Source organism: Megalops cyprinoides, chromosome 5 (genome assembly GCF_013368585.1).
Source record: "Megalops cyprinoides isolate fMegCyp1 chromosome 5, fMegCyp1.pri, whole genome shotgun sequence".
Lineage (NCBI taxonomy): Eukaryota > Metazoa > Chordata > Actinopteri > Elopiformes > Megalopidae > Megalops > Megalops cyprinoides.
Window position 1 is genome coordinate 17,147,357 of NC_050587.1, and position 15,808 is coordinate 17,163,164.

Genomic DNA, 15,808 nt, shown 5'->3' on the forward strand with positions numbered 1-15,808 from the left:
CTTTTAATAGAATGTGAAAATATTGCCTTCTAAATCCTTCATATAAAGGCATTTATATTCAAATTTCTAATAATGGCATCTTACTGGTTAAGATGCAACATCTTAATGGTTGTATGACAAGATGAAGCCCTACAATCTTTAAATACACATTTCAGAGGGGGGTGGCTATACAGATATGGTAGGAATGGTATGGTAGGAATCTTGTTATTGTTCTCAGTTCTGCTGCTAAAAGTAATTAAAAAATCAATACACCTTCATGATAATCTGCAATTCCCTTGCTTCTTTACTCTCCATCATTAATATTTGAGTCCTGGTTTAATTGTAGGAGCACAAGAGGGAAGGACAATATTTCATTTACAGTGCATGCTGTGATATGGGAATTTAGAAACAACATAGAATATATAGGTGATCCCATTACCAGCAAAAGAGGTGGATTTATGCAAGCAATAAAGTATTCCTTTTGAATTAAAATTTTATTGCCTTTTTGTGTCTACACATGATGCCCTTTGATATTTTATGATATCCCTGGTATGTAACATAGGATCTTACTGTTTCAGAGGTGAAAAAGAATAATTATAATAAATACACTCGGAAAACATTTATTGGTCATTTATTTCTGACAACATGTAGAGAGTTTCTGAATTACAGTGTGAAAGTTTTTTTCAACGGCTTCTTAACCCTATTAAACATTTTTTGTTGGATAAAGTTCTGCTTATTTTAATGGAGAGTGTTGTTTCTCACACAGCACCAAGAAGACCACAGAGGCAATGATGGTGTTAAGAGATTTAGTGCACTGGACTGCTAGTTGGCACCCTCTTCTGTTTCTATTTGAGTAGTTAATGAGATTTTTTCATGCATAAAATTAAATTTTACCTTCTTTCATGTGCTTAACAGCAAATGATTCTGGCCAACTATTGTCAAACGTTATTTATAAGTGTAATAAAGTTGGTCATGGACTCGGAACGATTGCATTTTATGGTAATGACAGTGTATTCAAAAGCAATTTTAGACCAATCAATCAAGCCTTGATACTTTAACATGGTAACCTGGACAAAGCAAAGCGCACTCAATGAGAGATAATGGAAAATATTTTAATGAAGCTAGCTTATCTTTTTAACTTTTTTTTATTTCTAAAACTCCACAGTGCCTTTAACACTTGTGTCGGACTGAAATGAGACACCACATGTTTTTATTGTTTTAATTTCTCTTCATTCCTCTGAAATTGAATTAATTTCAAGGAGCATTAGGATGTTTTATTACATGAAGACACTGAGCAAAGGTATCACTACTTTTCCTCAGAGGACAACAAATTTTGTTATCCACTTACATGCCACTAATGACTTATGGAGAGGGCGAATGTAATTGGCCCCAAAAAATGGCTCCCATAGTTTGCTCCTATGAAATGTAGAGGAAGAAAAAGGAGTCATTCCTTAACAAATGGTCTGCCATCTCTTCCAAGTGGAGTCTGTGGTGCTGAGGCAACATTGAGGCTCACTTGCTGTTTTGTGCTTGTTCAGATTAACGAGGGGGAAAAGATCAAAGGTACACAATTCATTAGGAAAAAAGTAACCTTGGCTCTTTCCACAAAAGCCATACAGAAAGAGTTTTTACTGGTGCTGCTTTTAAACTGCTACCAGCCAAGAAGAAAAAGTAACCATCCCTGTTACTCCTGCAAGCTTTCACCATCATCCGAAGGCTGTTAATATCTTATCACACCATGTAAGCATATCAACACAGCACCATAAGAGGCTTTAATAGATTGATGCGTGGCTGGAGGGGAATACTTAAACAGACTGAATCATCACTTAGAAAAAGATAATAGGGGCTTAAGCGTGCATGTCTGTTCAACCATTTCAGTTTTTTTTTTCCTCTCCCGACCAAGAAACTATTTTGAGTGTTGATTGTTTAGCCAGATACGCGTGAATCTACCAAACCTGCAAAGATGACACATTGTATTGTGACTTGATGGATGCCTTTGACGCTGAGAATATTGACCTCCACAGAAGACGTTTCTGGGGGACAGACCCATGGAGGTGAAAGGGCCATTTTTGCTTGCAAAGTTGATAAAGAATGGTAATTAATTAGCCTGGCAAAGAGCTTAAAAAGATTAGCATCAATCAATCCAGCGTAGTCAAGACAGATTGGCAGAGTTAGCCAGAAGACAGCAATCAGTGGAACTATATCTAGGTTTACAAAAAAATTCAAATTCAAATTCAGGTTTTGCTTTTTATGTTGAATAAATAATAAAGCTGAATAGGTTAGAATTAACTATTAGCTACTATGTCCAGGATAATATGCATTAAGATAATATGCATTTTCATGTTTACAAGATATTTTTTTGTTAAATACTCATTCATTGAAATAAGGGTTGAAGTTACAGCTGAAGGTATATAACATTGAAAAAAAGAAAGAAAGAAAAAGAGAAGAAGAACAAAGAAAATGCATTGGTATTTGGAGCTGGACATATGGTGTCAAAACATAAAAAATAACTACAACTGTGACCAGTAAGCACCAATCATACAGAACTAGGGTGTCCTGAACAAGTACTGCTCTCTTCAGATTATACAAGATGTGCCTCAATTACAGTTTCTGGCCTCAGAATACAAGTCCCCTATAACATAAACACCATTCTGAATTTTACACAGAAGTTACTGTCAAATTAGGGAGAAGAGATTGACTGTAAATTCACTGCAGGAAGGTTTCCTTACGTTTCAATAACAACATGAAAACCAAAAAAGACCTTCACGCCCACTGATGTGCTGTAAGCCTTGGTCCAGCATCGGAAGTTGGCTAAAAGGCTCCATTTTGGCCCTCTTTCAATTGCACTGGATGTCCCTTGTTGTCTTGATAATTGCTTTATGGCAGCTGAGAAATGTCTTGTATTGGAACGAGACAAAGAGACTTTACCAGGACCTAGAAATATAATTGGACTGTAGAGGAATGTAACAAGCCGGTCTGGACAGGCAAATTTCATTGAGGGATGTTTAAGCCGTGCCACCGACTGCGTTTCTTCCAGAAGAACAAATGCTGCTCTAATGAAGCATTGCCAACGTGATGTAACCCGGGGGGTACTGAGAACTTTTTTTTATTATTATTATTAACTGTTACTCACAATACATGACCACTTAATGTGCTGTTTGAGGAAAAATAAAAAAGCTCCAGATGCTTAATATTGTAATGTATGCCAGTGTTACAGATGCAAATCTTAACATGAGAAATGCTGCAGAATGTGTCGTTGTGGTGTAAGAAATGCAGACAGCGCTGCAATATTGAGTATCCGTAGAAAATGCTTGAATGGATGCTGCTGTCTCGGACAGTTTATCATCCAAAAATAATGATCCAGTCTTTTTCCCCTGGAGGCCGTGTGTGTTCGTACGACAAGGAAAAAAAAAAAACTTCACCTCTGGATCTGGAGCTCTGGCCTGGTTTCTCTGGGTGCCCGAACAAAGCATATCCTCTCTGCTGGCTTTAAAAAGTAGGGCAGTTCATTTGGCACAGACAGTGCAGTCACAATATACTCCGCAACAAGGGATCGGACACATAAGACACTGTAACCCAGTCATACCGTAGTCTTGCACTTGGACTCAGCCAGAATGAACTAAATGCATGTTTCCTTGTTGCATGATTCATCTTATATTAAAATAAACAAAAATCTGTCTGCACATTTTCACGTTCACATTATTGGAATGCTGTTACCACCTTATTAAAAGAGGATTATGAAAACTATGAAAAGTGGTCCTTGCTTTGATTTAATTATTGGCCATATAGTGACTGAACATTGAACAAAAACAACATTAAGGACCACAAGGACTGTGTAATATAACAGAGTCAGTGTTACCAGTGTTTAATGGGATCGTACGATGAGAGACATCTTACTGGCTGAACAAGTCAGGTGATACCCATAGCCAGAAAATGTCATCCTCTTAGGTTGATAGCCAGAGAGTATCATCCTCTTTGGACACCCAAACACAGACTTCAGCTGTCTTCACCTACTTGATTAAAACCCTCAATTTTTTTCTGGTTATGTACTCGTAATCACACTGTTTTTACTGCCAACAACTTTGCTCCAACTGTAGTACATGGCAATTGCATGAGTTCAAAGTTCAGCCTTACCTAACTAACCTGTCTAGGCACCTCAACAGTCTGCCGTGGTGCTTTTCACTGCCACATCCACCTATGCTGTATTTGCATTAGGACCGCAGAGCATGACAGAGATAGGATTACTGACGTAGCTAATGTGATTGTGAAGGAAGGATTACTGCACAGCATATGAGTCAGGTTGCCATACGAATGTGCCAAACAAAGTGAAGATCATTCGCATTAATTCCTTACAACTCGTCACAAGGTGGTAGTCAAGGCCATTAATCAGCTACTGCAGGAACTCCTGTGTGTGGACAGAGCCTTATTCAGCACCAGGGTGCAGGAATGGACTGTAAACCCTTTTAAAATCATGGCAGTAGGACTTAGTTTGCTGACAGTTCTCAGCATGGCAGTGTTATTACTGTAAGTCTCCACACAAAAAAACATGCCACTTTTTGATTTATAACACAGCAATGAGAGTCTACCAATTTTACAGCATCAAATTGTAGTGTGAAACAGCTGGGGTTTCAAAAGGGTGAAGGAAAAAAATAAAGAAAAATGAGTAAAACTAACAAAAAATCAAAGCCAACGACAGTCTGAGCAGGACACTTGAAAGAATCTCACTCGCAGCTGGGTAACAGCGCAGTCTTTAGATCCACCTTAAACCCAGCTTTTCGCTTGGTCCTGACTCTCCAGAGTGCTAAACCATTTCAAACTGGCACGGTGTCAATTCCGACGGATCATAGGATCAATCCCACCTTTTCTTTCCAGTCAGGTAGTTTCATCCCTCGCCGGGCCCCGGCAGCCTGAAATCGGATGATGCGGTCCAATGAGATGTGAGCAGAACCGTTGCTGATTGGCCTCCACCTCAGAATCCCTGATCAGCCGGAGATTGCATTATGCAGGACAACAGGGTGAATCAGGGCCGAGAACAAAAATCGAACATGGCAAATTATATTCAACAGAAATTTGATGTTGGATATTAAATCCTAAGTGCCTCCTTCCTGACCAGCTATCAAGTATTAAATATATTATCTGAGAGGGAGACAACAAAAATATGCTTTGCTGGGTAACAGAACAAAGGCACGATTTTCTTTTCGCAGGTGGTCACATGGCCTGCAGTCTGTGACCATGGAGCTGCCTTCTTGTTGCTAATCTGCTACAAGAAGATTTCCCATGACTTTTGTGTTTCTGATGAAGTGGGGCTAGGGGTACAAAAACGATTATGGAAATGGCACATGGTAAGTTCTCAATGTTGACAAAGGTCGCAGCTTGTGGTTCTCCTGAATGGTGACATACAGACATAGATTGACATAGAGAATGGGCTGTAATGTCTTGCAAGAGTAGAAACAGCATGCTGTGAAGGCACAGGCAACTGTGTGCTGCATTGCCCTAGCCCAGCATCGAACACTAATGGCATGAAGTTGTTGTTTAAAAAAACAGGACATATTAGCTACTGCCTATACTTCTCTTTCTTGATTCTAACCAGGGTTGACATTTGACAAGCTAAATCATCTTATCATCTATTCTCTGGCTGATAAGGTGGCACAATAATGTCACTCGCAACCACTCACACATATCACAGTCAGTCACAAATGATTGAGTACTCAAATTCACCTAAAACATTCAAATCCAGGTCCAATATATGCATCTTTTATACTTGCATGAATAATGATATGTTCCTTCTGATGCTCAGAAAACAAACTTAAACACAAAGCTACAACAGTGCTCATTTCAGTTACCTGCAGGCCCTAAACCTCCCTGGCACTTTCCAGAATCACCTACTCCCTCCTGTGGGGTTCAATCCAAAGACTTGACCAGATGGAAACCCTTCTACTTTCAGTCCAATGAACTCTGAAGCTGTTGTGTCACTTTTACTTAATTTAGAAATTCATCAACCAATAAATAGATCCAGTCAAATTTGACTCAAAATGATGTGCTCTATAAAAACATTTCCAGTTTTACCAGTTTCATGTTTTGAGGTATTATTTCCATTACTGGAGATTATATAACCAGAGTTAGTCCTCCACCCAAATCCTCCATCTTGCTGTTGGTAAATAATCCAGATTTAAAGTGTTAATGACAATAATCAACAGGTTATACGATAATCAGGCTAGAGTGATGCATGAAATGTAATGGATAGATTCTACAGAATTCACAGTTCTTGGTATTGTGTCATACTTGTTTCTTACATATTTATTTATTTTACAGCTCATTGCCTGGGGATGATTCTCATGCTCAGGGAGGCATGGCTGGATAAAACACAACATTGAATCTGTCCCCCTGTCCTCCAAGGCTTCAGCATTTCACCGGTGTGACCTGGGGGGGGGAGGAGTGAGATCTGATGGAATACCGAGGGTAAAACTCAGCACCCGCCCAGACGAGACAGCATGGGGACTCCACCTACGTGATCCAGAACAAGGCGGACAAGCAGATCATTACCCCCATAAATCACGCTCTGGCAGAGGTGGCCAGGGAGAAGGGGCAACCAGAGCTGGCTACAGTTGCCAGCTGTAAACTCCTTTGCATCCATCACCAACAGCCCGCCTATAGGGATTCAGGGTTCACGAGGAGGGCGGTCACATTCCATCTCAGCATATACCAACAGGACAGCATTCTGTGGATCAGCAAGTCTGCCAAATGATTGCCCTGCTTGCCTTGGGGAATGGCATCGATGCATGATAAGTTGCTTTGCGCAAACCACTGTGACATCATTAAAGAACTGGTTATGGTCGCTAATTGGCTGGGCTCTCGGTTAATGCATCATGTAAGATCAAGTGTATTTTGAAATTGCCCTGGTCCAAAAATGCAATGAGAACTGTTTGTTTTCTCTGTTGGACTGACCCATAATTTCGTGCACATCTGTCATTTGAAGATAAGTCCTAAACTGCTTATATGATGATTAAATTGTTTCCCTGATGGAATCTGTGATACGATATTTATATCATGGTTATTAAGTCTGTTGGCAATTTATTTTCAGCATCTTTTGCAAAGGGATTTTGTGGCATAGTACAAGTAGTGGTTTCTTTGGGACATACCACAGTGTGATCCCATAAATACATTGTTGGCTTCCCACTAGATAAGCACATATAATTTTGTCTGGTTTGGCATAAAGCTCTGGAGTATTTTTTGTTTATCTGTCTCGACCATCACTGAGCCACTGCAGCTGAAGCCATGAGGGTGCATGATCTGTGCTATAATAGTAACATGATGATATTGGCCCAGAAAATGGGCCCAATTTACTGGCACTTAATGTAAGTGACAAATGCAACCTGCTCTTGTGCAACACATATGGACAGAAACGGCTCAGTGCTGGACCGGCATTTGGTATAAACAGGCTGAAAATCATTAACATTCTTTAGGCCTACTTGGCTTACATGCCTACTTGTGTTAATATTGAGTCACACATGTTGTTGAGGAGACTCCAACTTCAAGGTCCAAAAGAATATGCTCAGAACAGAGCAATAAAAGAATATAGCACTGTTCAGCTCAAGTTCGCACTTATTAAACTAGGAAAATTAAAATCTATGGCTCCTTTTCAGGCATATAGATACAAACTGGGATGACTTAACCTTTCAGCTTTGTGTTACGTAGGGTAGCCTATATTATTTCTTTACAGGAAACTGTATGAGACTTACTGAATGAGAATGACTTCTTATCTAAAATTTCATTACAAAAAAAAAAAACACCACAAAACATTAAAAAAACCTTTCTGAACTATGAAATAAATTACAGCCTGAGAGGTGTTCTGTGGTGGGGTCACTCCATGTTAAGCTGAGGCAGATTACCATAAAGATATCTTTTGTTTGTTTATTTGTTTGTTTCTATCCCCTGCTTTATCAGAAATAAGGTTAAAGACAAGCCATTCCTCTGGCTGTCAGGTCCCTTGTTGTTGGTCTCCATATAACAGGAGATAAAAGTTGACATACTGCTAATAAGGTTTATCCTCTGCGTGTTTTCTACTGGCTACAATGCGATTTGCTGCCAGTTCTCACAAAACATGACCAATGTCAATATCTCATTTGTGTGCAGTGTCACTTGCCTTGGCAGAATAAAGATCTTCTTTCTATTAAATACCCCTTCCAAGCAAATGTTTTATTTATGTCTTGATTTATGAAATGCAGGTCCACGCTGTCTAACCTCTCACTTCCTTAATTTTCCCCCAGCCCCCTGAGATACAGAAAAAAAACACTCAAATGTCAGCAAACTGATACAGGCACCACATGGTGGAGGGACATACACATATTTTCACTGTCGCAGAGAAATTAAAATGTCATGTAACCAGATTGGAGGGGGGCTGTTAATATCCGTACGCAGGCCACTCTGTGATTGGGGCATAAAAGGGCTGCACGCTTGCGTGATTCTTTGAGCTTTAATGTGACGTGTGGAAACTCAACAGGTGTGAGACGCCGCACAAAAGCTCCCACTGCTCCCTGCCAGGGAAATCAGAGACATTTGTACTCATATTGTGCGGGTTTCAATTTGGCTCACCTGGAACATAACAGAACTGGAAAAATGAAGCTCTTTCGAAAATCGAAAATGACCCACAAAGAACTAGTTGGATACCTTTCACTAAACACCTGTAGATAAATGATGTGGCAAAGATGTGGCCTTACATAACTGGAAGTGAACTTCACCATGGCAGCTTTGTAAAGATTAGGTTTGAATTGTTATTGACTTCCTTCTATCTAGCTTTCATACTTGGTTTGTAAGTTACTTCATATCTAATAATTAAGGAATTTATAAGTGCCTTTACTTCAGGGAAAGTAAAAACAGGTCATAACAGGTCAATGAAAAGTAAAAGGTAAAAACCAGCTGAGGTGGGTCTAGAGCTATGCTCTCTAAACTGGCTCTAGGATCTCTGATCGTTTTTGGTTGAGAGTTACATAGGGCATGTACCTGGTGGTACCTGATTGTCTTCCCGTCAGTCCCAATCCCCAGGCACGTTTAGGGCAATGTGAAATGGCTTGTGTCATTGACAGACAAAAAAAAAAAAAAGTATTGGAGAGCTACGGTGTGGGCAATCAGACAGGTTTCAAGGGACTTAGCCATAGTCTAATCGCAAGTGAGAGGAGCTACCTGGACCTCTTTGTAAGTCGCTCTGGGTAAGAGCATCTGCTAAAGGGCAATGTATATATAATTAGGATCCTGAGCAATCGGCGAGGAATAGCATGATACAGCCTCTGAACCTTGTCTATGAGGGGTGATGAGACAGGAGCTGTGGTCCAGTCTCAGATTGTGTGGGCAGGATTTAGGCAGGCCATCACATACAAAATTACAATAATGAAGGCATTCGTAAACAAACAGTAAACAAGTGCAGAATGAAGTATTGTCTGGCACAGAATTTATCAACATTTTTCAGCAGGAATGGGAGACAACTCCACTGTTACCTGGGGTTATTGGTTCGCTTGTTACTGCACAAAGCAGATGGATATTATTAATAACTCTTGGCTCTTGCAGGGCTTTGACCTGAACGATGGCCAAGCTGAAAGTTCTCAGGGAAGTTATTCACTTTTAAGTGGTTTTCTAGCCAGAAGGCCACCATGCATTCCAAAGCGTTTTGCAGCAAAGAGAGACTTCAAACTGGGCAGAAGCTCAGGGATTTCAGCTGGATTCTAATGGACAACATGTACAGTTGATTATTTAAAAGAATTGCAGGCTACCCCTTGGCAGAGAGCATTTTTATAATGTGGTTAATAGCAGGGACAATCACAGAAATGGCTTTTGAACTGAATCATTTCTTAAGGTCACCAGGGATAACACAGTGTACAATGGAGAAGGCAGGCAGAATTGCTGGCAGTTGGAAGGTTAGTGTGAAGAATTATAGTTTAAATAACAGTTGAATAACTCAGCACCCCTATGGTGACATTACAACAAATTCATTTGTTAGCTAGGACTCAGCCATAGCCGTAGTGGTCACTTTCCAGATGTACCAAGTGTTGAACCCACAAAGGATGCATAAATTACACCCATAAGTTTCTTGGAAGATGCAGCATCACTGGCCTCTAATCTACAATGGCCTCAAAACATTTTCATACCCTTGAAAAACGTCAATCAAAAAAATCAATCAAAGACATTGATTTATCAAAGGAAATGCAAGCTTTTTGCACATGTAAAACCTATGTACAATACCTACAACTTAAATGCAAGATACAGTAGCACAGAGCAATAGAAGGTTAAACAAATAATTGCACAGCCTCTGTATACTACTGACATTTTTATTTCTTCACAGATGAAGCACTGTGGTGACAGTGGAATGTCTCATAGCAGCAACAACTGAAAGGAAAGTCAAAGTATCTAAGGTAAACCACTTTCAGAGAAAAAAAAATCAGCACAACATTGCAAGGGCTTCTATAGTCATGCTACCAGTTTTCTAGATGAAGATGTCCTTCAGGCAGGGAAGGTGTGTTAAACACGGAATGATTAACATTATAGGAATTTCCAAGAAAGATTCCAAGAATTCCAAGAATTCTGAACATTTGCCTGGCAAATCTGAAACAATTCCAATTGTTCTCCATTCAATGTATCAATCAATTCAATGTATTTATAATGCAGTCTAAGAGAACAGATATATTTAAAAATTTGCTTTTGTGTTGTGTTGCAAAATGACTCAGTTTTTTTTCCCATCATCATAGAGGTGATTTCAGAATTTTACATGGAATAATTACTAAACACGGTATATTCACAACCTAATATATACCTACACTGTACACCATATCATTCTTATTACGAGGGCTTTGCATTTTGTGGCTCTGTTCAATCAATGTCGTCTTGCCACACATTATGGAAATTTCCATTGCAATTGCAGGGCATCGCTACTAACCAACTCATTGAAATATTTATGAACTACCTGGCTGGATGTGATTGGCCAGCTATTTATAAAATGAGTGTTAAATCACAGCATATACATTACAGTTCAAGTATAGGTAATATTAAACAAATTTTTAACAAATGGGGGACAAAAAGATAAGGCAGAGAAAAAGGCAAAGATAACCCAACACACAATTATGAGAACACTTGGCTGGCATGGGGAAGCTTTAGCTGAGGAAGCCAAAAGGACAACTTCACTATAACAAGGGGAAGAGATTTCTTTTTAATTTGCACTGGCTGCAAATCATCAAGGGCATGCATCTCCTAATAGGCAGATGTTTATTGCATTTTTGGCCATTAAAAATGCACCTTCTTCTCCTTCTTGGTTGAACTTCTTTCAGACTCATTAAATATACAGCCTTTATTTAGAAATTCATGATCTCATGATCACATTATTACATATCTGAGATATTTCAATAGTACTGTAATTATTGGACTCACGGAACACATTTTAAAAACAGGCCCAGGCAACTTTCACAGACAAGAGGTTTCATTGGGTCACGAGAGCAGCAATCCAATCACAGACAGGCGTGTGACACTTGTAGTTATAATGTATTCTGGAATGGAGGCCATTGGAGAACATTTCAATTTTGTTGCAGGGGCAGAGGTGCCCCTGATGGTAGCGAGGCATCAGTTTTCAAAATGATATTCCATTTGCAGAGCTGTACCTATGAGTCTCATAATCATAAAACACATCAGTGCACGACCACACTGAAGCGAGGAGTGCTAGGGTCTGTCTAGTCACTGAGGAATGGGGTGCCTGCATACAGCTGTAACCTCTTATTGACTGACCACATTGCAACGGTACCGTATTGCTGATTACATCTGTATGTGCACAGAATGTTATATAAACAAAATAAATCCATGGCAGGGGTGGGGGGTTGGTAACTGAACAAAAATCTTTGTCCAGCAGAGGTACATTAGAAAACATGGAAAAACTAAACTAAAACTAAATAATTAAAAAAATAACAATAATCACGATGCCCTTGGGTTTTCCACATATTATTCGCTTCTAATGTTGACACATAAAGGACATAACAAAAATGTAACATTTCCTTTTATTAATCCTCCAATTCTATTACAGTTCATCAAAGATAGAAAATTCTTGCAAAAAAGTAAACTCTGGATGAGCAGCAAACTGTAAAAAGAGACAACAACATCACACAAAACCTTTGTCCAGAACCTTACGATTTCTGTAAGCAATGACAGGAGGAACACTTCATCCTGGGAACAGAGCATCAGGTTATCCATGACTGCGGTGATGATAAACCAGTTTGTAACATGATAATGAATATGACGAATGAAAGTCAATCATCAGATTAAAGAGAAAAAAAAAATCAGATATATCCTTTAAGAGGATTTAACATTCAAATTCACTTCTGACATCTGCAGTGCTTGAATGAAACTAATTGTTCAAACATTTACATAATAAAACAGGAGAAAATCACAGTCAGTATGAACAATGTCCATTCATGATGTTCTTACATTACAACTGTATGAAGTATTAGCTACATTGGAGTTTCAGTTCAGTCATCTCAAATTTAACATTTACAATGATCAATTTGCAATTGATCTCCCTCTGTCCCATAATTAAAATAACGTCACAGCAGCAGAAACAGAATTTGGCAGACCTTTATTTATGAAAAAAGGAAACCATATCAAAGTACATCTGGTCTATGATAAGATGCCATGTCCACTAATACAATGTAAAGCTGAAATGATACCAGCTTTAAATGTTTATCTGTGAATTAGCTATAGACAGACAAGACATCTTTAACAATACTGGTGTTGCATTGGTGGGAGCTTGATTTCCTTATCTGTTCACACAGAGACATTGTTCCTGTAATAATCCTTTGACAAATTAGACAAAGTTAGGTCATCTCAGGTAACTTGGCACAGGTGATGGCATGCTCTAAACAAACACGGGAAAGCTGATGAGAGCTTGAGATGAAATGGCTCTTACAGGAAAATGGTTTAAGGCAGTAGCTCTTCAACCGTTTTGTTGTTGGACCACTTGTAAATCATGACAGATCTCAATGGACTACATAATAACAGAATATTATTTAATTCATTTCAGAAAGCTCTTGGCATCCTCCTATTAAAGGACACAGCCCGAGCAAACAGATGCACACTAACTACACTACACTCTTCAACAGCGGAATATTCGAAGTCTCATTTTTGTATCATCTCCATGATTCTGCACCCTGGCCGTGGTCCACTTGGATGGAGCACGTAGATCACAGACCAAGAACCACTGGTTTTAAGGCGTTGGCCCTGCTGCCAAAGTGGACTTCACGAGCCGAGCGAATGCGACAGAAACTCTGTCCAGATTTGACAGGCCGGGTGAACTTTGGCATCTGTTGTTAGAAGCATTAAAATATGCAAAAGCTTTGCATGCTAATGCATGGCTTCGAGACAGACTTTTTGCATGTTTTTGTCATCTGCTGATTACAGGGATTAACCCATGTATCAGAAAATGAAAAAAATATAAAGTTCCCCACAGACCAGTGAGTCACCACCACCCAGAACAGAACAGTGTAGAAATTACAACAGCGTGGCAAAGGGGATAAATTCAGACAATGCATCTGTTATAGGTAAGGCAGAACGCTATGGCATAGTTAGATTTTCAGTGCAGTTTTTGGCATATGTAATGACTTTCTTATATAAATCCCGCCCCCACTTCATTTCATTTGAGTTTCACCGTTACTCTAATTTAAGGATGAAGACGTTATTCCATGGCACAGTTATTTTCATAAAATGAAATGGTAATAGTTGAAATAATGTAGACAACTTCACAGAGAATTAGAGTGATAGTTTCATTGTTCATCTCTCAATATTATTGTAACTACTGGAATCCATGGCTCACTGTCTGAATCTTGCAACAATTTACTTGTGTATGGATAAGCTTGTTATATGCATTTTTAACCGGGCCGGAAGAATGTGAACGCTTTAACACCTTTACTTTCACCCCAATCAGTTTCAATTGTGCATTTTACTGGTTTTGGAAAAAACATTAATAAACAATTGATGCTCTATGGCTGGTCATTTCATTTTATTGGAATTTTATTCAATTTCATATTTGACTTTTGATATCTTTTGCCTTTCACAAGATGATGTTGTGACATTTCATGGTTAGCATTGTTGAATGTCAGTACTTTCACAGCCTTGCCTTACTACACCAAGGCCGAGAAACTCTGGCCCCAGAGTGCTGGCTACATTTTTTCTGTCATGCAACCTCATAATTACCCACCTGGTACACTTCCTATGCTACAATACTGCAGGTGACATATTCCCAAGGTACTTTCCATTGAAAAGGTTCAGCTGGTATTACAAAGGTACATTGACAGAAGCTGAGATTTGAATTGGTGTCCAAACACACAAGATGGTTACCTTACAGCAGAGTATCCTTTCAGAGAGGCTATCAGCTTGTTTTAGCCATTACCATTTATCCACTGCTCTGTTAGCCTTTATCTATAAAAACAGGAATTCTGAGAGCATTTCCAAACACTGTCTGCCAGTTCTTCCTAAACAAGACGAATACGGAATTTTTCATTTGAAGAAATGGCATTAGTTGCAGATATAACACAGGTAACCATTGGAAACGTGGTTCCTTGGTAAATGATGAATTACACCTGATTTGACAAATTGTGTAAAGCAACAAACAGGATTACGGTCACACATTTGAAGGTCACAAAAATAGACCCATAATGATTATTGTGATCACACGTTAACAGCTGCATTCATTTGCATTAACAGCATAATGTATGGGACACTTAACTCCATCAAAACATGAGGGCACCAAGATACAAAGACCAGATATAAAGACTCCTTACAAAAAGAGATTCATTACGAAATTGAGAAATAAGGCACATTTGAAATTTTCACAAGATAACTTTGGAGCAATAAAAATTTACCCGGCTTGGAATCAATAACCATTTCTGACCACGCTGGATGTTTTTGAGAAAAAAAACACTGTTCATTGTCCATCAGATTAAGACACGATGAAGAATCAATCAATGCACTGAACATGATCTGGGACTGAACTTCATGTGTACTTTGCTTAAATAGCAAAATGTGAGGAATTCCAGGTCACCATCCTCAAAGTCAAGACAAGGAATGACCCTGCCATCATTTTATGAAATGGAATCCAAAGATCACCTCTCATTCCAAAGGAAAAAAATTCAAATTGATCCCCTGGATAAGGTCAGTATTTTCCAACACAGTGAATTTCCTACGAAAATGTGGCATAAGTGTCCGCACAAAAAAAAAAAAAACAAACAAAAAAAGAAAAAAAAGGAGAAAAACAGAACCTGAGACGGTGCTGGGCAGGGATGTTTAAATAATTCTATATTGCACTCAGCTACGAAGCTTAGGGAGTCCTCTTTTTGATAAATCCCATCTGATTTGATCTTCCCTACCTGAAAGATAGATATAGCCTTGCAGCTTTTGCAACGCTCCGATGACTGTGTTGTACACAGGGATGGAGCTCAGTTCAGGCATGTGACACATTCACGTTTGGTTTCAGGTTCATCTCAGCTGCACGCGGTATGTGCTGACCTCCATTGGCTTCAGATGGATCTCCTTTTGGCCCCGCCCTCTGTCAGATGTGTGCATCAAAGACAGTGATACTGGTGTGATGCCCTGCACCGTCAGCTCATTGAACAATTTCTCCACTTGAATCTATCAGAGAAAAAAAAAATTTTTTTTTTACAAGATTGTAGCTTTCAAAGGGGCAACTTCAGTGAAGGTCTCTCAGTCTCATTTTACTGTTACTTCTTTCCTTCAGCAGCTGGGTATTGGTATAGAAAAGCAATAAATTTGTTCATACATCTAAAAACACGAGCAAAGGCGGAGTCTT

At 39.1% G+C, this 15,808-nt stretch overlaps 1 protein-coding gene across 1 annotated transcript in view; it reads right to left on the reverse strand.

Annotated features, from left to right (window-relative positions):
- Positions 1-13,658: 13,658 nt before the first annotated feature.
- man2a1 (mannosidase, alpha, class 2A, member 1) overlaps positions 13,659-15,808 on the reverse strand; it is a 102,723-nt gene continuing 100,573 nt past the window's right edge. The window contains exon 22 of the mRNA XM_036528970.1: positions 13,659-15,630. Within this exon, the coding sequence (XP_036384863.1) occupies positions 15,478-15,630 (153 nt within the window). The 3' untranslated portion in view covers positions 13,659-15,477. The remainder of the gene's footprint in view (positions 15,631-15,808) is intronic.